Source organism: Trichosurus vulpecula, chromosome 2, assembly GCF_011100635.1.
Source record: "Trichosurus vulpecula isolate mTriVul1 chromosome 2, mTriVul1.pri, whole genome shotgun sequence".
Classification (NCBI taxonomy): Eukaryota; Metazoa; Chordata; class Mammalia; order Diprotodontia; family Phalangeridae; genus Trichosurus; species Trichosurus vulpecula.
This window is the reverse complement of record NC_050574.1, coordinates 271,786,495-271,808,150: the sequence shown is the minus strand read 5'-3', so window position 1 is coordinate 271,808,150 and position 21,656 is coordinate 271,786,495. Positions and strand designations below refer to the sequence as shown.

At 45.5% G+C, this 21,656-nt stretch overlaps 1 protein-coding gene across 1 annotated transcript; it reads right to left on the bottom strand.

The window, feature by feature from the left end:
- Positions 1-202: 202 nt before the first annotated feature.
- On the bottom strand, positions 203-14,157 carry TREH (trehalase). The gene is made up of 15 exons (XM_036745165.1): positions 14,012-14,157; positions 13,347-13,447; positions 9,138-9,282; positions 8,942-9,029; positions 8,083-8,183; positions 7,556-7,648; positions 7,275-7,391; positions 5,918-6,040; positions 3,535-3,584; positions 3,118-3,303; positions 2,710-2,927; positions 1,929-2,040; positions 1,080-1,192; positions 673-729; positions 203-466 (listed from the first exon to the last, which is right to left on the bottom strand). The coding sequence occupies exons 1-15, from the start codon at positions 14,098-14,100 to the stop codon at positions 326-328; spliced, it is 1,734 nt and encodes a 577-aa protein (XP_036601060.1). The 5' UTR covers positions 14,101-14,157; the 3' UTR covers positions 203-325.
- Positions 14,158-21,656: the final 7,499 nt, after the last annotated feature.

The following is a 21,656-nucleotide window of genomic DNA, read 5'->3' as shown; positions in this document are numbered from 1 at the left end:
GGAGAGGGGAGAACAGTGACTATGGAGGCCATCCTTCTGGAGTACATTATGGCCCTTCAGTGAATTCTCAGGCCCTGCAGTGACTTAGTTTACCATGCTGTGCCTTGGACCACTCTGGCCCAGGGCCTCACCAGCCTAACCCCCAGCCTTCAGAAATGGATAGTTAGTGAAGATGTAGAGGCTAGTATGATGAGAGGTGATTTATTGGGTAGAAAGGCAAAAGCGAAAGGCTATGAAGACCCTGCATTCTGTCGGGGGTGTCATGCATATTCCCAAGGAATAAGCCAACTCAGTGCAAGACCTTCCCAGGCTGAGTGTTTCCGTCTCAGCAGAGCAAACCCAGAAGCGGGAGGGCCAAGAGCAGCCAGCTGGTACTGGGCAGCATGGGTCCTGACCTAGAAGTCAGCCGGTCACCATATCGATTCAGGAACTGCAGAGCAACCCCATTGGTCCAACCGAAGCCCTCCTAGGGGTAGGGAAAGGTGTGGCCAATCAGGTGGAAGGCTTGCTATCCTCTGTGAAGACTGGAACCAGGGACAGGCCCTGTCTCTATCTCGCAGACCTCTGGACCAAGCAGCCTGGGCACAGGCACTATCTCCATCTTATAGCATCTCTGCCCCCCCCCCCATTCTGCCTCCCCCAACCCCTGCCTCGGGTGGCTTGCACCGTTACCTGCACTTCATACTCTCCTCCACCACCAGGCTCCCCAGAGTCAATGCTGATGTCATACTGAGGAGAGGATGAGATTGGGACAATGGTCAGATGCTGCCCAGACAACCTTCCCTCTACTGCTTTGCCAGCTTGAACCTTGTGATTAGATATCTTTGGACTGCTGACTCTTTTGTGGTGAGGTGGAAAGAGGTGAGACAGTCATGGGTTAAAGGCAGCTGCCAGTCCCCAAACTCGAGACCATCCCTAGGTAACACTGGCTGGGTTAGGACCAGCCTGAGGACAGGCAGTTCCAGGGAATGGCCACAGGAGGCCGCCGTTATCCTTTTGCCCCCAAGTCATGAAGCACCTTCCCCGATCATCCTGTAAGAAGAAGGACCTCAACAGGGGACTGAGAAAGACCTTATTACCTTCTCATACATGGCTTTGTTCTTCTGATAGAGAGCAAAGTTGGTCCGGATCCAGTTCTGGGCCAGCTGAAAGGCCACCTCCTGAGCCTGAGCTGAACTGGAATCTGCCAAACCTGTTCGCACAATCCCAGCAGGGTCTTGACTGGCCCCCAGAGCCCCTTCCCTCATCCCCGGGGTCAGTGCAGGGGGCGGGGCAGGGGATGGGATGGGGAGGTTGAAAAATAGGGTCTGTCTTGGCAGGGCTGAAAAAGTCTGCTGGGGATAGGGGAAGAGGCTGCTGTGGCCTGAACAAAAGGTCAGTAAGACCGAAGCAGAGCCCTTCCCGAAGGGCAGTGGGCCACATGCCCACTGGTCTAGTGCACTGAGCCTACTGTCTCCACTTGGCTTTCCTGGGATGAAGAAGGTTTACAAAGTACTCTATGCACACTCTCCTATTTTATTCTCACTCAGCCCTGTGAAGTAGGTGCTATGGTTATTCCCATTTTACAGATGAGAAAACTAGAGCTTAAGGTTAAGTGATTTGCCTAGGGTCTCACAGCTAGGAAGTATCTGAGGCAGGATTTGAAACCAGGACTTCCTGACTCCACATACAAAGCTCTAGCCACTACACCAGAATTAGAGCTGGAAGGTGTTACCTAGTCCAGCCCCCTCATTTCATAGATGAGGAAACTGAGGCACAGAGAAATTACTTAGGCATCAGCCCCAAGATGCTGTGCCTAGGGCCTATTATCCTGGAATGGAACTCAGTTTGCCCTACAGCAAGCATCTAGTCCCCCCCACCTCCCTGCCCACTAGGACCCAGGAGTCCTTCTCTCCCTTCCATCTGCCCGCTATTTGAATGTTCATTACCTTTGACCACCAGGTCTTGAAGAGGGGCCCAAGCATTAGGAAAGTCCCACTGCTGGCCACTTATCTGGAGGGAGCTTGGAATCCCATGTTTATAGGTCAATATCTTGTTGTTCTATACAAACCAAAGATAACCATAAGAGGAACGTGAGAAGACCTGGGCTTATGGATGCAGGGAACAGACTCCCCAAAAAGGGGGGCTGGAAGAAACCTAGCTGGGGTCAGACATACTGTCCCGATCTCAGAGCCTTTCTTGATTGGCCTGCTAGGCTCAAAGCTGCCCTCTGGTGGATGTGGGGATCCCATCAGGGTGGGAGACCCAGGAAAAAAGCTGTCATCTGCCCTCTAAGAATCCTAGGATTTAGAAACTGAAGGGTTCTGAGAGATCTCCTAACCTCAGGGGTGGGTAACCTGCGGCCTCAAGGCCACATGTGGCCCTCTAGGTCCTCAAGTACAGCCTTTTGAGATTCAGTCAAAGGGCCATACTTGAGGACCTAGAGGGCCACATGTGGCCTCGAGGTCATAGGTTCCCCACCCCTGCTTAACTCAACCCCATCATTTATGGAAAATGAGGAAACTGAAACCCAGAGAGAAGCTCATACAGCAAGTCAGAGGCAGAGATATTGGGGAATGTTAGGCAAGTCACAATGTCCCCTGGGCCTCGGTTTCCTCATCTGCCAAATGAAAGGGGATAGACAAGAGGGCCTTTCAGGTCCCTTTCTGCTCCAGATCGATGATCCCATAAGGCTTTGGCCTCCCCGTCTTCCAGACCCCTCATCCTTACCTCTAGGTACTTGACATTCTTTCTGACAGTGTCAAGATCAGAGAAGCAACCTGCCCAGAGTGGACTGAGGTTGGAAGGATAGAACCCATGGTTTTGTTGCCTGTTCTCTAAAAGAAAGTCAAACCAGCTGCCCAAGGTCTCATTCCACAGGAGAGCTTTCATGGCCGCCTTGCGCTGAGCCTGGGCCTCCAGGTAGTACTGGGCCATGTTCGTATTCCCTTTAAGGAAAGAGCAGGGTGAGTCAAGAGTAGGGGAAGGGCCTGAGGACTGGAGTAGACAGAAGGGCCCTGTGGATATATACGTCTCACTCAGAAAGATAGAGGAGCTCAGCCCCAGTGACAAACTAGGTCTTAACTTTAGGCAGAGTCTCTGTGCCCCGAAATAAAGACATTCACTAGGGCTCCTTACCCAGTTTTGTATAGAAGGTGGCCAGTAACTCCTCCGCCTGGCACAGGAAGGCATTTAGGTCGACTGGAACTACCTGACTAGTCTTGATGTCCAACAGATAGTTGCTGCCAACAAACCAGCGGGAGGAGAAATCCCAGCCGGATTCAGCTCCAGCCTTCAGTTCTGTCCACAGGGATTCCTGGGCATCTGTGTGGGCAGAGGAGGGGGGACCAAACCAGGCACCAATAGGTCAGAATTCTAGATGTGACAGACACAGGGAGGAAGGGTCTAAAGGTGAAGGGATCTAAAGGCAGCGTGAACATGGAAGAGATGTTGATGTATATAAATGTATATTTCACGCAAGGAAGAGCTAGTCAAATGGGTAAGAGACTCAGTATGGCCTGTGTCTTCTCCATGCCCAATGCTCTTGGTGTTTACCTTCTGGTAGGAGCTCTGCCAATTCTTCATCTTTGCTGTAGGATTCTGGTCTATGGGAAAAGAGAACGGCAGCCTGAAGGAAGGGATGGTGGGGTCAGGGGCAGGCAAGGACATGTTGGCTAGGAGGGTCATTCACGAGTGGCCAAACAGGGTGGGTGCTGAGATTAGCAGTGGTCCTAGGTCTGGGGTATTGTGTGGTTCAAATGAGATAATGGATGTAAAGCACTTTGTAAACCTTAGAATGATATAGAAACGACAGTTGTTGTGGTTATCATTATTAGCCTCCAGTCTGGTGATGACTTCTTTCCCTGAGCCTTCTACTCTACTCCTTCCTGTTGAGTTCAAGCGATGTTCATAGAGCAAAACAAGGGTGTGCTGGATAAATGTTTAACAACCAGATTTTCAGGAGAAAAAGATGTATACAAACTTTTAAATTTAATCTGCAATAGTAACACTTTCAGAAGTCTAAACATGCAACAGAGTAAGAAAACAAGCTCTGATTTGCAGTAATTGACAATTTCTGAGGTGTAAGTGCTCATAGTGAAAACTTAACCATTGCCTCTCACAAACCAGTTAGAACCGGCTCCATCACAGCTCTGTTCTGGGTCCACTGTTACCTTGTCATGGGACTTTGGACAAGGACTTAGTCTTTCAGTAGAGTGTCCAGAATAAGGGAAGTAACAGTCCTCCTCTGCTCTGATCAGCCTCCCCATATGAAGCACTGTATTTAATTCTGGGCACATTTTAGGAAAGACATTGACAACCTAGCATGTATACAGTGACCAGGCTGGTGAGGGGACTTGAAACCATGCTAGATGAATGCCTTAGTTGAAGGAACAGAGCTTATTGGGGCTGAATAAGAGAAAACTTGGGGTAGGGATAGAGGGAAAACATGGTAGCTGTCTTCAAGTCTTTGAAAGGCTGACATGTAGAAGAAGGACAATATTTGTTCTCTTTGGCTCCATTGGATGGAACTAGAAGCAATGGGTGGAAGCTGCTAGATAGATAGAGAGACAGACAGACAGACAGATGGATAGATGGATAGATAGATGGATAGATGGATAGATAGATGGATGGATGTGTACATAGATGATAGATGATAGATGGATAGATAGATGGATAGATGGATGGATGTATACATAGATGATAGATGGATAGATAGATGATAGATGGATAGATGGATAGACAGATGGATGTATACATAGATGATAGATAGATGATAGATGGATGAATAGATAGATGGATAGATAGATGATAGATAGATAGATGGATTGATAGATGGATAGATGGATAGATGGATGGATAGATGGATGGATAGATAGATGATAGATGGATGAATAGATAGATGGATAGATAGATGATAGATGGATAGATAGATGGATGGATAGAGGGATGGATAGATAGATGGATGGATAGATAGATGGATAGATAGATGATAGATGGAGAGATGGATAGATAGATAGATGGATGGATAGGTGGATAGATAGATGATAGATGGATAGATGGATGGATAGATAGATGATAGATGGATAGATGGATGGATAGATGATAGATGGATGAATAGATAGATGGATAGATAGATGATAGATGGGTAGATAGATGGATGGATAGATGGATAGATAGATGATAGATGGATAGATGGATGGATAGATAGATGATAGATGGAGAGATGGATAGATGAATAGATAGATGGATGGATAGATGGATAGATAGATAGATGGATGGATAGATGGATAGATAGATGGATAGATAGAAGATAGATGGATAGATGGATGGATAGATAGATGATAGATGGAGAGATGGATAGATGGATAGATAGATAGATGGATGGATAGATGGGTAGATGGATAGATGGATGGATAGATGGATGCATAGATGGATGCATAGATAGATGATAGATGGATAGATAGATGGGTGGATGGATAGATGATGGATAGATAGATGATAGATGGATAGATAGATGGGTGGATGGATAGATGATAGATGGATAGATAGATGATAGATGGATAGATAGATGGATAGATGGATAGATGATAGATGGATGGATAGATAGACAGATAAACAAGGGAAAATGCCCTAACTCTTAGAGCTATCTTCAAGTGGAATGGGCTGCCTCAGGTGAGGTGGACTTCCCATAACAGACTGGATGGCCCCTTGGTTGGGTGGGGGGGTGGGATGGGTTTGTGGGGATTCTTGCTAAATTACACTTTGGAGGAAAGGACATCTCCAGGCTCATCCAGCTTTGAGATGCTAGGACTCTCACCTTCCCTCAGGGGTCCTGAGAATATTAGGCATCATCAGGTCCTCTCCAAGATGCCTGTAAAATGGCTTTGGGAAAAAAAACAGTGATTATTAACATTAGAAAGAAGGAATCTTGCCTCACCTGGGCCCCCCATAGGGTACATGGTAGCGATTCAGGATATAGTTCTCCCCGTTGTGGCTGATGTTGACACTTCTATTATGCATCCAGAAGTCCAGCTCTAGATCCAGGGTCCCAATGTTCTCTCTGGGTTGAAGAACCAGGCGTCAGCTTGGCCCCTGCTCAGGAGCCCTTGAACAATTCTGTCTCTGTCTCTCTCTCTGTGTATCTCTGTGTGCGCGCGCGCGTGTGCATGTGTGTGTGTGTGTGTGTCTGTCTGTCTGTCTGTCTGTCTCTCCCTTTTTCTGTCTCCATCCCTTCCCCCTTCTCCCTTCTGTCTCTCTCTCCCCTTTTCTTTCCCTCTGCCTCTATCTCTCTCTCTCTCCTTATCTCCTCCCTTCTGTCTCTGTCCATCCTCTTTTTTGTCTCTCTCTTTCCCTATCTCTATCTCTCTCTGTCTCTGTGTCTGTCTCTGTTTCCCTGTCTCTCTGTTCCTCTCTCTTTTTCCTCCCCCTTCTCCTTCCTCCCTTTCTCTCCTACCCCCTCTGTCTCTGTCTCTGTCTTTTCTCTTCCACTCCCTCCCTCCCTCTCTTGTCTGTTTCTGTCTTATTCTCTCAGAGGTCACCAAGACTTCTGTATTTCTTGGTAAAATAGCTGTTGCAGGAGAATCCTATGGTGCTTTGAAAAGAGCATAGGGCCTGGGCCTGCGGTTTCCCTGAGATAGAGAACTCCCAGATAGGGAAACTCCCTCACCAAGGCAAGTCAGCACCCTTTCTGCACCTTCTAAGGGAGCTGCTGGGAGTGCTGAGATACTGGATAGCTCTCGAGGATTGCATGACCATTATGGGTCAGAAGCGGGATTTGAACCCAAGGCAGGTCTTCCCAGATCCAAAGCCAAGTCTCTAGCCACTACGCCACACTGCCTCTCAAGAAGTGATGGGATCTGTGTTCAGATCCAAGCTGTGGTGCTTACCAGCTTCATGACTGGGCTTCAATTTCCTTGCTTTTAAATTGGAGACTAAATACACATGTGGCCCACTCCACAAGGGTCATTATGAGGAAAGCCCTTCCGTGGGCCTAAGAAGGCTGTAGAAATGTGTTTTTAGTAATTAGACTGATGGGATGTATGGCCCAGTGGCCAGAACAGGCAGAATCAGAAGATGTGGTTTCAAATTTTCACTGATTCTTACCAGTTTTGTGACCTTGACTAACTCTTTTTATCTCTCTGACCCTCAGTTTCTGCTTCTATAAATGGGGAAGAAAGTACTCTTATTACCAACCTCACAGATCTGTTGTGAGGATAGCATGCTGCCAGGCCTACAGCCCTGTATAAATGTGAGCTGGGGTTCTTATTAGCTTGTAAGAGGCAGGCAGCACCCACCTGAGAAAGTCCAAGTCATCGGTGTAAGCCAAGTATTGGTCCATCATGAGGGTCAAGAGTGGGGGCTGGCTCCGTTGCAGATAGTACACTCGACCGCCATTTGGGATATGTCCATAGCTGATGAGGAAAATTATGCTGAGATATTTGCTGCCCTAGAGGAAGGGGACTTCCCCATCTCATCTCCGGCCCACCTGGCTCCTGGGGGAAAGGAACTTAACCCATCCTCGGCTCTAGCTCCTACCACCATCTCTGCTCTCAGGGGCCCCCAACCACATTCTTACTGTTTCACTATATCCAGGAAGTTCTGCAGCATGCCCTTAACTGTTCCGGGCATCTCTGACAGGAGCAGCCCCTGCATCACCCAGAAGGAATCCCTGTGGGGGCAGGAAGGAGTCAGATCCTGAAGGCACCTTAGGCATCATCTGGTCCAACCTTCTCATCCCATAAATGAGGACTCGGACACCAGGAGAGCTCAGGTGACTCCCTTAGTTAGTGGCTGAGCTGGTCTTGTGCTCTCCTTTCATTAAACCACACTGCCTCCCTCAGGATGGAGAGAAAGGAGCAGCATCCAAACACCAGCTCTACCTTCCCTCTTCCCCTATTTCATACCATCTTGTGCCACAAAGGGATTAGGTTGGGGGGAAGGGCATGATGAGATGTCAAGTTTCCCCTTGCCCAAGAGTGCTGTGTAATCCAGGCACATACTCCCTCTCCCACTAGGCCCTGCCTTTAGGATTCCTTGGATGCCCCCAGGACCCAGGTGTCCCTCCCTTCCTCCACAGTGGGGAGTATGTTTCTAGGCTCTCACCAATAGTAGAACTCAATAAAACGTCCACCAGGCACAATGAAGGGGTGGGCTGCATAGATTAAAGAGTATTGGTCAGGCTGATCCGAGACCTCAAGTTTTATCTGTAGGGAGGAAGAGAGGAGCACACCCTGGACCTCCCTGTGAGTAGATGAACCTCTTGGAGGGGCAGGGGAAGGAAGTGATCTGTTATCATTTCTATATGTAAACAAGCCGAGCCAGAAAAGAATTGGATAGCATCTGGATTTAGGACCTGTCATCTCTACTCTGGAAATGAACTAATAGTTTGAAAGAATTCCCTCAGATTGGAAACAGGGGCTAAGGGGTGGAGAGATAGATCTTTAAACCAGGAAGAAATGAAGGTCTGCCTTCACAAGCTCCAGGGGTACTGGAAATGACAATTAAGGCCTCATGGCCATGAGGGAAGCCAAGGCCAGAGTCTAGACTAGAATAAGGGTTGAGAAAACTAATTTTATGAAGGGTAGAGACTTTCCTCACAAGGTCGAAGAGAATGGAGCCAGGGATGTGTGCCTGAAATCATTTGTGCCAGCCAAGCTGGCACAGCTCTAAGCCAGGAGTAGGGAACCTGTGGCCTCGAGGCCACATGTGGCCCTTTAGGTCCTCAAGTGCAGCCCTTTGACTGAATCCAAATTTCTTTGGTCTTGAGGCCACATGTGGCCCTTGAGTTCCCAGAGGGCTATCTTTAGATAAGGGCTCTGTGCCTAGCCAAGGGCATAGGATAAGTCCATTGCCTATAATTTTGATATCCTCACAATCAAAGGGTGGAGTACCATGTCCACTAGAAGGCTCTTCTCTTTAGCCTGCTTCCTCATCCCATCCCAAGTATCTCATCTTCTAGTACCTTCCTTCCCAGCTTCTTCCAAAGATTATGCAGATCTTCTGCCCAGGCCCGGAGTCTGGTGTCTGAAATTTTCTGTAAGAATTTGGGGCTGGAAGACAACCACCTCAGTGTTAGTTACTTGTAACCTCAGGTCAGAGAAATATTCTCCGAACTGTCTTACTTTCATCTGGCACATCACCCCCGACTGATATTGTACCTAGGCGTCCAGTCCTCGGGAATCCAGGTTTCCATTTCCTGCCCTGGGTCCTGGAAGTGCTCATTAACAAAGGTTATCAGGTGGTCCCGGGAGATGTTGCCTCCACTGGAGTTGAGCAGCTCATTAAAGTCACTTAGAACTTGGTCTAGGGACGATGGGAAATGGGAGTGAGCAACCCAAGCCATCTTGAATGGCCTCTGCCATCCAAAGTAATAAAGTTTCAGAACATGAAGGGATCTAGTGAGTCCAACCTCCCCTTGAAACGTGAATCTCTAAGGACCAGCCACATGGCCTTTATGTGAAGACCTTTAATGATGAGGAACTCACAACCTTATTAAGAAGCCCATCCCAACTTCCAGGCAAGATATAGAGGTAACAGCAAAGCTCCCTTATAACTACTCCAGCAAAAAAAAAAAAAGCCTTTAAAATGGCACCAGATTGCATAGTTATTGAAAGAAATCCAGTGAAAAACTAGAGTAAGTAGCCTCTTTCAGCCCAGAACTGCACAAAAATGGGGGGATGAGGGAAGGGAACAAGTATTCATTAAGTACCTAATGTGTGCTAGGAATTGTGATACATAGTTTTTTTTGTTTTGTTTTGTTTTGTTTTTGCAAATATTGTCTCATCTGATCCTCCCAACAACCCCGTGAGGTAAATGGTGCCCATTTGGCAGCTGGGGAAACTGAGGCAGAGGGTAAGTGTCTTGCCCAGTGTTCCACAGCTAAAGTCAGCTAAAAGCCCATGTTGTTTTCCAGTATGACAAATGACACCCGCAGCCTGCAGGGAGCTCTCTGTCTAGAGGCAGCAAGAGTAAGATGGCTCCCCCAAGGAAGCCCCTGGTGGGCTGTAAATTTACACTGGGAAGGATTTGGAAGGGAGCAGGAGTGACCACAGTGAGCTGGGCTTGTACTGAGATACTGCAGAGCTTAGAGGTCAGCACCCCATCTGGAAAACCTGAAAATCCATCACTCTGCTCCTCAAAGATCCAGAGGAGGGGCAGCTAGGTGGCGCAGTGAATAGAGCACAGGCCCTGGAGTCAGGAGTTCAAATCTGGCCTCAGACACTTCACACACTTACTAGCTGTGTGACCTTGGGCAAGTCACTTAAACCCAATTGTCCTACCTTCCTCCCTAAAAAAATAAAAATCAAAGATCCAGAGGAGCTTAACCTCAGGAGGAGGAGGTCAGGAGGTCAAGATCCCAGAGGCCCAGGGCAAGATGAAGCAGGATTGACCATGCAGGACTGACCACCCCACACAGAAGCACAGCAGGATGCAGAGTCTGACCCTTGGCACAAAAGCCCCAATTTAGAAATTAAAGCTAAATGATGACTTAACCAAAGAAGACACTGACCAATATCAAAAATTATTGCCAATAGAGAGAGCTGCAAAAAGAAAGTAACTCCACAACTGCAGAAAAGATTAAAAGAAAAAAAATCATCACTACATGATTCCCTAGTAAAATGGACAAAAGGAGCTGGGGCAGGAGGATGAAGATGGTGAAGTAAGGCAGGAATTCACCTGAACTTTCCCAAATTCACCTCCAAAGAACTATAAAATAATGCCTCAAAACAAATTCTGGAGCAGCAGAGCAAATGGAAGGATAGGATAAAAGAATTTCCCATCCCAAGACTACTTAGAAGGTTGGCAAGAAAGGTCTATCTCACTCAGGTAAAAGGAGAGCACCATCCAGTGCAGGTGGTGTCTGGGCAAGCTAGCAGCAGGCTGCACCCCAGCAAGGCGATAGCAAGGTCCCTCACCCCCACAGCAAGAAACTTGGGACAGTGCCCCCTCCATCCCAGGAGCAGAGCCCAACTTTAACATAAAATTAAAAATCATGGAAATAGGCTGGGGAAATGAGCAAAAAAAACCCCCAAAACAATCTGACCATAGAAAGTTACTATGATGACAATCCTCAAAACACAAAAGTCAGGACAACAATATCAAAATGGCTACATGCAAAGCCTCAAAGAAAAATGTGAATTGGTGTCAGGCCCAAAAAATAACTCCTGGAAAAGCTCAAAAAGTTTTATAACTCAAATAAGAGAAGTAGAAGAAAAAATAGGAAAAGAAATCAGAGTGATGCGAATCATGAAAAAAATCAACAGCTTGTTAAAAGAAGCACAGAAAGATGAACAAAAATTCACTGAATGAGATGGACAAAAGATGGTTGAATTCATACGTATATACACACAGTTTGGTGTAGAAATATATCAATGCAACAGGGAAATAAATGGGATTGGGCAGAGAGTTAAGTAGTAAAATAACATGTGAGAAAGAATAGCCACAAGTAAAACAAACTTCCTAACCCTGAAGTGGGGATTAAAGAAAATGAAGAGTGGCTGGACAAACTATGGTACATGAATGTAATAGAATATTATTATTGTGCTATAAGAAATGACAAAAAAGATAATGGCAAAGAATCCTGGAGAGTGTGAACTGATGAGTGAAATGGGCAGAACCAGGAAAACAATTAATACATGGACAACAACATTGTGAAGAAAAAACTTTGAAAGGTTGTGGTTGTTTTAAAACTTTTGAATTCTGATCAATGCAATAACTAACCATGTCTCCAGAGGACTCATGATGAAACATGGTACTCATCTCCTGACAGAGGTGATGTCCTCAAGGTCCAGAAAGAGACAAACATTTTTGGACATGGCCACTGTGTGAATTTGCCTTGCTTGACTATGCTAATTTGTTACATAGATTTTTTTAAAATTTAATTTAGCTTGGGGGGGGGGCAGGTGGTAGGCAATATGTGGGTGTAAATAAAAAAAAAAGAAAAAAGAGAAGGGATGGGGTAGCTAGGTGGTGCAGTGGACCTGGGTTAAAATCCAGACTCAAACACTAGCTGTGTGACCCTGGGCAAGTCACCTAACCTCTATTACCTCACCAAAAAAAAAAAAAAAAGGACGTTGAAACGTTTTTTTAAAATGTACAAAGGCGTACAGAAGGAGGCATAGAGAAGAAAGACAGTTTTGAAAATGACGGGTTGAATTTATCATATCCTTTTTCAAAAAAAAGCAAATGGTATGGAATTGAGATCCACATTTTCATATACAATATTCTTGCTCTACTCTGTATGTGAAAATGCTTATGTGGAGTTTCTTTTTGGGTATTTGCTAAGTTCAGAATTTTTAAAAAATTAAAGTAACTCAGTCTATTTGAGGACAACTTGAATTTATCCCTTCAGCACCATGAGAAGCTAAGCTCCCTGAGAGCAGGGGACTATTCCATTTTTGGACTTTGTGTCTCCAGTAGGTGGCACTCAGTAGATGCCTGAGAAATGGTTGCTGAACAACAGACTGATTGATCTATACTTTCACTGGTGTCAGGGCTCCACCCACCAGTACAGATCCCAGATCCTCCATTGTGTCATTGGCTGTCCTCGTACCCCTAGTGCCTAGTGCCATGCACATAGCAGGTGCTTATTGATTAGTGGATGATCGTAGTCTGGAATGTGCTCCCTGCTGTGCCTCACCCGCTAATGAGCCTCTCAGACCTTAGCTGGGCTAACCCTGGGGCAGCAGACATGCAGCCTGTCACTAATCATATACCCAAAGCCTTTCCAGATTGATAAAATCTGCTGGGGCTTTTGCTCCACTGGAAAAATCAGATATATCCTAAGGAGGACACTGACCAAGAGAAAGGCTCCGAAAGATTTCTAGCAGCCCTTTCTGCCCTGACACCAGTCATGTAATGTAGATAGTGTCAGGTTTACTAGCCCCAGGAGCTAAGGTTCCAAAAGCTTTAGGGACTTAAGGTCACCCAAGTGGTCTCTGCAATAGCTGAGATGCAAACCCAGGTGTCCTGATGCCAAGGCCAGTATTCTTTATGTTGTACGACGCTGTCTCTCTTACAAAGTTCTTCCTTGTATTGATTTCAGATCTGCCCCGCTGCAGCACCCACCTTTGGATCCCAGGTCTGCCTTCTGGAGTCAAGCAGAGCAAGACTAATCCCTCTTACCCGGGAGAAACATTCAGAAATCTGAATTGGAGCCCAGCATCTTCCCACCCCTAAGCCTAAGGGAAGGGCCCGTGGTTCCAGGACCTGATGATCAGCCTCCTGAGCACGTTTAGGAAGCTGATTCTTTAGCCAAGAATGGGAGCTAAAGGCAAGGACCATTGGGAGGCTGAGAGAGTTCGGTCCCTTAGCCTGGCCTCTCCCCCTCTCTGCCCCGCTCCCAACCCACTGCATACTGTGCTCACCTGGAGCTTTGGTCAGAGGCATGTCCACAAAGTGTTTATCATCCTGGTATAGCTTGGCCATCTGAACCTGCCGGAGGAGCTCACCTGTGCAGTAAATCTGACTGGGAGAGAAGAGGGACCACAGACACCCAGACAGTAGAGCAAAGAGGATCAGAGGAGGAGGAGGAGGCAAACACTCTGATGGATGCAGCTTCCCTTATATGGGGGCAACTGGGAAGAATCACATAAGATGGCCCCCACTCAGCATCCCCCACCCTCACAATGTGGGTCAAGGTGAACTTAGGCGGAAGATAAAACCAAGGGAGAAGGAAGTCGCAACAGGGGTGGGTGTGGAGAAATGGGGGGGGGCGGTGATAATTTATGAACTTCACTTCTTTTTCATCCTGACTTCAACCATTCACCTTCTTTTCATCCACAGTAATGGTCAAGATGCCCAGAATAGCCACATCTCAAGGATAGTTCTCTTCGTGAACTCTCCAAGGAACAACAGTTCTATCTTCACACACGGCCATGCCAGTGAGCTGACAGACCCCCTCCTTCTCTCTAGTGGCTTAGGCCTCCCTCTAACTGCCCAGGTTCACAGGCCCTTAGGATCTCAGGTCTCCTTCTGCCCCTCTTTCTGCTTTCCTCTGCAACCCCAAAGCCTGGACCCCAGACCCAGGTACCTGTCACAGGGTGGAGGCAAGGCCCCCTGCAGCCCCAGCTCCAGTCCCAGCAGAAGGCCCAGTTGAAACATCCTGTTTATTCCCTGCATGGTTGGGCACTAAGCAGGCAGTGTTCCGGTACCAGCTGTTGGTAAGGACAGAGTCCCTCTGTGCTCCCTAATCTGCTGTCAAAGTCCAGATAAGAAGTATATCGCAGGAATTGGGTGAGTCAGGACACCTGGCTCTGATAAGTCCTTGCTGGTAGATTTGGGCCAGAGAATCTGACTCACCCTAACCTCCAATTCTTCCTTTCCACAGCCTGCACATTCTATTTAAAAGAAAAAATGTATTTATTTTCAGTTTTCGACATTCATTTCTGTAAGTTTTAAATTTTCTCCCCCTCCCTCCTCCCTCCTTCCTCAAGACGCCATGCAATCTCTATTGGCTCTATAATACATTCCTATTAAACATATTTTCACGTTACTCATGTTGCATAGAAGAATTTTAATAAAGGGGAGAAACCACAAGAAAGAAAACAAAACAAAACAAAAGAGCAAAGAGTCTGCTTCACTCTGGATTCTGACTCCATAATTCTTTCTCTGGATGTGAATGGCATTTTCCATCATGAGTCCTTTGGAAAGTTTAGGTCCTTGAATTGCTGAGAAGGGCTAAGTCTATTAAAATCAGTCATCGCACACTGCGGCTGTCATTGCATACAATGTTCTCCTGGTTCTGCTCATTTCACTAACCATCAGTTCATATAAGTCTTTCCAGGTTTCTCTGAAGTCTGCCTGCTCATCATTATGGAACAATAGTATTCCATTATATTCATACACCATAGCTTGTTCAGCCATTTCCCAATTGATGAGCATCCCCTCAATTTCCAGTTCTTTGCCACCACAAAAAGAGCTGCTATAAATATTTTTGTACATGTGAATCCTTTCCCCATTTTTATGATCTCTTTGGGATATAGCCCTAGAAGCACTATTGCTGGGTCAAAGGGTATGCACATTTTCATAGCCCTTTGGGCATAGCTCCAAATTGCTCTCCAGAATGATTGGATCAGCTCATAGCTCCACTAACAATGAATTAGTGTTCCATCTTTCCCATATCTTCTTCAGCATTTATCACTTTCCTGTTTTGTCATGTTAGCCAATCTGGTGGGTGTGATGTGGTAACTCAGAGTTGTTTTGATTTGCATCTCTCTAATAAATAGTGATTTAGAGCATTTTTTCATATGACTACAGGTAACTCTAATTTCTTCCTCTGAAAACTGCCTGTTCATATCCTTTGACCATTTATCAATTGGGTCATAACTTGTATTTTTGTAAATTTGACTCAGTTCTCTATGTACTTAAGAAATGAGGCCTTTATCAGAGACACTGATTGTAAAAATTCTTTCCCAGTTTTCTGCTTTCCTCCTAATCTTGGTTGCATCAGCTTTGTTTGTGCAAAATTTTTTTTTGAAGGGGTAAGGCAGGGCAACTGGGGTTAAGTGACTTGCCCAAGGTCACACTGCTAGTAAGTGTGTCAGGTGTCTGAGGCCGGATTTGAACTGAGGTCCTCCTGACTCCAAGGCCAGTGCCCTACTCATTGAGCCACCTAGCTCTCCTAAAACTTTTCAATTTAATATAATCAAAATGATCCTTTTTGTATTTCACAATGTTCTCTATCTCTTGATTGGTCATAAATTCCTCTATTTCCCATAAATCTGACAGACAAGCTATTTCTTTCTCCCTTAATTTGTTTATAGTATCAGCCTTTATACCTAGATCAGGTACCCATTTGGACTTTATTCTGGTATACAGTGTCAGATGTTGGTCTATGCCCAGTTTCTGCCATACTATTTTCCGGTTTTCCCAGCAGTTTTTGTCAAACAGCGAGTTCTTTTTTTTTTAATTGAGATTTTTTTATTTTTAGTGTACAACACTCAGTTCTGCATGATTTTGAGTTCCAGATTTTCTTCCCCCCCCACTCCCTCCCTCCCCAAGACAGCAGGGAATCCAATATATCTTCTACATATAACTTCTCATTGAACTTATTTTCACAACAGTCAAGTTGTAAAGAAGAATTATGAACAATGGAATGAATCATGAGAAAGAAGAAACAAAACAAAAACAAAAGAGAGAAAAAAAAACAAAAGGAAAAAAAAGGAGAGCAAATAGTTTGCCTCAATCTGCAGACTCCACAGTTCTTTCTCTGGATGTGGATAGCTCTTTCCATCATGAGTCCTTTGGAGTGGTCTTTGAACCTTGTATTGCTGAGAAGAGCCAAGTCTATCAAGGTTAGTCATCACAGAATCCATTTATCTGTGGTTGTGCACAATGTCCTCCTGGTTCTGCTCTGCTCACTCAGCATTATATCATGCAGGTTTTTCCAGGTTATTATGAAGTCTGTATCTTCCCCATTTCTTATAGCACAATGGTATTCCATTACATTCATATACCACAACTTGTTCAGCCATTCCCCAATTGATGGGCATCCTCTTGAGTTCCAATTCTTTGCTACTACAAAAAAAGCCACTATAAATATTTTTGTACATATGGGTCCTTTTCCCACTTGTGTGATCTCTTTGGGATACAGCCCTAGAAGTGGTATTGCTGGGTCCAAGGGTATGAACATTTTTATAGCCCTTTGGGCATAGTTCCAAATTGCTCTCCAGAATGGCTGGATCAGTTCACAACTCCACCAGCAATGTAACAGTGTTCCAATTTTCCCACATCCTCTCCATGAACAGCGAGTTCTTAACCCAGAAGCTGGATTCTTTAGGTTTATCAAACAGTAGATTGCTATAATCATTGACTACTATGCCTTGTGTACCTAACCTATTCCACTGATTTACTCCTCTATTTCTTAGCCAGTACTAAGTGCCTGCACACTCCATTAAGGGAGGAGGGGGGACAGAAGGTGAAATACATGTCTAACTTAAGTAACCCACTGCTGCTGGGCCTGCCTGATCTTGGGTGCTGCGCTTCTCCTCAATCTGTAGTATACAAGCAGTTAGACCGAGTTCGGTCCTGGGGAGCCTGGCTTCTAATGAGAGGGGGCTCCTTTCTCTCACACTCAGTGTCTCATGAAGTTCCCTACCTGGGGGATAATTTGCTTAAGGCCTACATCTAGAGCCTCCCACAAAAAAGAGAGGAGAAAAAAGATACTCTGAAAGCAAATATTAAAATTGTTTTTACATGCAACTGGGAAATAAGATATATAGGTAATGTGGTATAGAAATCTGTCTTGCCCTACAGGAAAACAAATAGAAGGGAAGGGGATAAGAGAAGGGGGAGGAGGGTGATAGAAGGGATGGCAGATTGGGGGAAGGGGTAATTAGAATTCACTCCATCTTGGGGTGGGGAGGAAGGGAGAGATGGGGAGGAAATTTGAAACTCATCTTGTGGAAGTGAATGTTTAAAACTAAAAATTAATTAATTAATAAAAAATTTCACTTGAAAAAAGATACTCAATGTACAATATGAATCAGGTATGGGACAGATACTTAATTCCTACAACAAACGGAATGCTAAACATAAAAAGATTCACACATTAACACAATGAATTAAAATATGATTCAGTAGCTTAACTAATAACTATTCTTAGTAAATCACCAACTCTACACGAACACACAAATTCTCAGAAATCCAATGAGAGACTTGTACTTAAACTTTATCAGAACATAAAGCAGTTTGCATTATTGCTAGTTAGGTGTTTCAAATTTCACCCTGGTTTTATACTGTCCAAATAACTCCTAGCAGATATCTACTGATAAACAGCTAGGCTTGGGTCAATTTTCTTGTTGGGGGTTTTCATCTTGAAGAGTCTTGGAGCAGCTGCTGGGTACTCCTCTCTGCTCCTCAGGTCCTTGGTCATCTCTGATTTGATGGGGCCCAGGACTTCTATATCTCTAGAACTACCAAGGTCACCTCCAATCCACCTTCAGAGCCAGGAAAAGCAAAAAAACAAATAGAGAAGATAGATCGAGTTCACCTAGTTGAGTTGATGCTTCGTGTGTGTGTGTGTGTGTGTGTGTGTGTGCGTGTGGGTGTGTGTGTGTGTGTGTGCTCACGCAAGAGGGGTAGGGGAAGAATAGCCCATACCCTTGACCTCCCCTCACAGGAAGTCTCTTGCTACATGGAGAGTCTCAGCCAAGAGCCCACCAGTTGAAAGCTTTCCTTTTTTGACAGATGCATCATCCCATCCCACGCCATTGTCATTAAGAAGGGTGAGGAACAAGGGACTGTTTGTGGTTTGCTAAGACACAAAGACTTAATTTAAGCCTTGCTCACCACAGGACCAGAAGCAAGTCCTCAGACTCCCACAAAGTCAACCAGAACCAGGAGAGTCAACTCTGAAGACATTCCATGGAATGGCTCCTATAGACGCGTCTCTGCTCTGCAAGGACACACCAACTGTCCCAAGTGGTTCTTGGGGGCTTCCTTTCCTCACTATGTCTATCTTCTGCCACCCCAACCACTTGATCTCCCTCTTCCAGACTCTTTCCATACCTTTCTTTGCCTGCTGCTTCTTACAGCTATTGTGGACATTAAGCTAGTTTGAGTCAGTTTATTCATCCCTGACTGCTCTGCAACTAGGCAAACTCTGAAGACATGAAGGGGCTGAGAATGGTTTTTGGGACAAGGTAACCTCAGAAAAGCCTGGAGCAACTAGGGCAAGACACAGAAGGATTCCATGGAAAGAGGAGAGACCTCCTCTCTGCCAACCCCAGGACTTGGTGTCCCCTCATAGAGCTCAGAGTACAACCTGGACCTGAACAGGAATTCCCCTACACCCTCCTGGACAAGCGGCTTTCCAACCTTTCCTTGAAGGCCACCTGTGAGGAGCATTCCAGCTACCTCCAGAGGCAACCCATGCTACTTTCGACATCTCTAATTGTTAGGAAGTTTTTCCTTAGATGGACCCAAAACCTGCCTCTCTAACTTCCATCTATGTATGGTTCCCTTCTCCTGCCCTCTAGGACCAAACCAAACAAAGACTAGTCCCTCTCCTATATAGCAGCCCTTCAAAAAAACCTAGAAGATATCTTCCATGCTCCCACAAGTCTTCTCTTCTCCAGGCTACACATCCTCGACTTTGTTCAACTGATCCTTCCACTCAAAACATGCATAGATGTTCTCTGTTGGTGGAATCTTGAGCAGAGGGCTGTTTCTAGGGTGGGCTGCTGGGTTGATTCTTCCCCTTCCCTCCCATTACTGAGCTGGAAAGGCTGATGAGGAAGGGAGAGTCACATTTAGAAAAAGAAGAGGTGGCTTCTGTCTGGTGGGTGTCTTGGAGGCTGCTCCTGAGAAGACAAGATGATGTCAGTTGGAGGAGGAGCTGGTGGAAAGGTCTTTCCCTACCTCTGGAGAGTGGCCTCCTCTCCCCTCATATGGATTTAATTAGTCAGGACTTAACTAGTCAGTTGGTTAGCTGCCTTTTCTCTCCTTTTGTGTTTCTTTTCCTCTGGCATCAGGCTTGTTACTCTCCAAAGGTCCTGGAAGGACTGTGAGAGCTGGCCACAAGGGCTGCATCTACTAGAGAGGTTGTAGTTGTGGCAGCAGCAACATTTTTAACAAGAAAAGCAAATAACCTTGGAGGTGGAGACCTCTAGGAGGCAGATCCAAACTTGTGTTTTGATGGCTCTATGCTTAGTGGTAGTAAACAAAGTATGAACTGTTTAGCAGCCTTTCAAAACAATGGTGACTAACCCAATGAGGCTTGAATATTCGTCTCCCAACTGATTGTACTAGTAAGGTTAAGTTACTGGATTCTGTTTTAATTCGAAAATCTGTATTGCTTTGTATTCCATTTTCTATGGGGGAATAAATTATCTGTCTCATCCATGATTCATATTTATATATTGGGCTCCCTTGTTTTCTTTCTTCTTTGCTGGGGAGAACCTTTAGACTTAGAACCCATAATCTTTTTCATAATTAGCAACTCTGCAAACAGCAACTTTCCTGGAGTAGCCAGGACAAGGGATGAAGGGCCAATGAATATGAGAATTGGAGAGTCTGCTTCTCTTCTTGAAAAGTCCTGAAACCCAAGAGCAATGAACACCATGATGGTGGGTAAGAAGAGCACCTGGCAACCCTGTGGCCACAGAGCAGTGCCTAGGTACTGCTGCACTACCCTTGTAAGGTGAAGTCTCTAATCTGTTTACTATTGTGCTTATCCTCCTCTAGACTTGCTCCAGCTTGTCAAAGTCCTTTCTACTCAGTTCCACCAGTCCACTCTACCAGTCTCAGGCTCAGGCAAGCAGAGGTGTGTCCTAGCAGGTGGAGGGAAGGACAGGAAACTGGGAGTGGGGGAAGGAGCTGAGAGAGAGAGGTTAGTATTTTGGGGGAGGAGGACTGTATTTGTTTTGGGGAGTCATTAAAACCCTGTTAGAGGGAGATATGCAATTAATTGAGGTCTCTCTTCATCACAGCTCCCTACCACCAGACCTCATACTCTAGCCCTGCTCTTTTCCAGTCAGTGCAGGGGAGTGTTCTCCATCGGGGACTGGGGAGTGAGATGTGATGCTGAGGGTTTGGAGGTAGTGTTTCCCATGAGTGAAGGAAGATAACCACCTATTGAGCAGAAAATATTAGTTGGGGGCTCAATTCAGTTCCTTGCCCCTTCCTCTTTTATTACATATGCCTATTGTGGTCTAAGCTCCATACCACCTAGCAGCTGTTTATCTAAAGCATCTCACTGTCTTTCCTTCCCCACGCCCCCACCCCTCTTTTGAAGCTTGGTGCAGAGAGAGCTGAAAGCTGAGAGGACCAAGCTCAGCCTCCTTGCACCCAGAGATACGTACTATATCTCTAGCCTCTTTAGGGTTTGCAGCTTTTAATAAGCATTTTAGCAGCTGCTGCTACCAGCCACTGAGCTGTGGGGTGGGTCTAGAGGGTGAGTGAGAGCAGGAGCACCTGTCAGTCTTGGCCTGCTGCCTTCCACAGAATCTGCCCATCTAGACTCCATGTGCCAACAAAGAGCAGCACCATGGAGTGGCCATCCCAGCATCATCATTTCCTTTCACACTGCTAAAGCTGAGTACTTGAGAGAGAAGGTCATCAGGCCTAGGGGTCAAGTAATGGACCTCTGGATTATTCAGGAAAATTCAGATCACCCCAGGGGAGCCTAGGCAAGAGGCAACTGGAATGCTGGGAAAAGAACACTGGTTTCGGAGTCCTAGCTCTTTTATTTTGTTTTTCCTTCACAGTATTTTATTTTTTCCAAAGTCTTCAACATTCCTTTTCCTAAAATTTTGAGTTCCAAATTTTTCTCCCTCCTTCCCTTCCCTCCCCCCTTCCCAAGACAGCAAACAATCTGATATAGGTAAAAAAAAAAACTCAAGTCAGAAAAAGGGATAGTAAAGAGACAGATAAAAGAAGAAAAGTAAAGGATAACAACTTGAAATAAACAAAGAATGAAGAATATAGGGAAGAAAAAGTACAAGAGGATGGAGGGAAGTAAACAATGAGCTATCATAACTATGAATGTGAATGGGATGAACTTACTCATAAAATGGAAGATGTTAGCAGAATCAATTAGAAAGTAGAAACTCCAACAATATATTGTTTACAAGAAACATACTTGAAACAAAGATTCACATGGAATTAAAATGATGGTTTAGAACAAAATCTGTTATGCCTTAGCTAATACAAAAAAAGCAGAGATAGCAATTATG

Coding starts and splice junctions, on each gene's coding strand:
- TREH (XM_036745165.1), bottom strand. CDS start 14,100: ATGCAGGGAATAAACAGGATGTTTCAACTGGGCCTTCTGCTGGGACTG. Junction 7,649..8,082: donor TTTATTGAGTTCTACTATTG/GTGAGAGCCTAG, acceptor CTGCCCCCACAG/GGATTCCTTCTGGGTGATGC. Junction 7,392..7,555: donor TTCCTGGATATAGTGAAACA/GTAAGAATGTGG, acceptor TTTCCTCATCAG/CTATGGACATATCCCAAATG.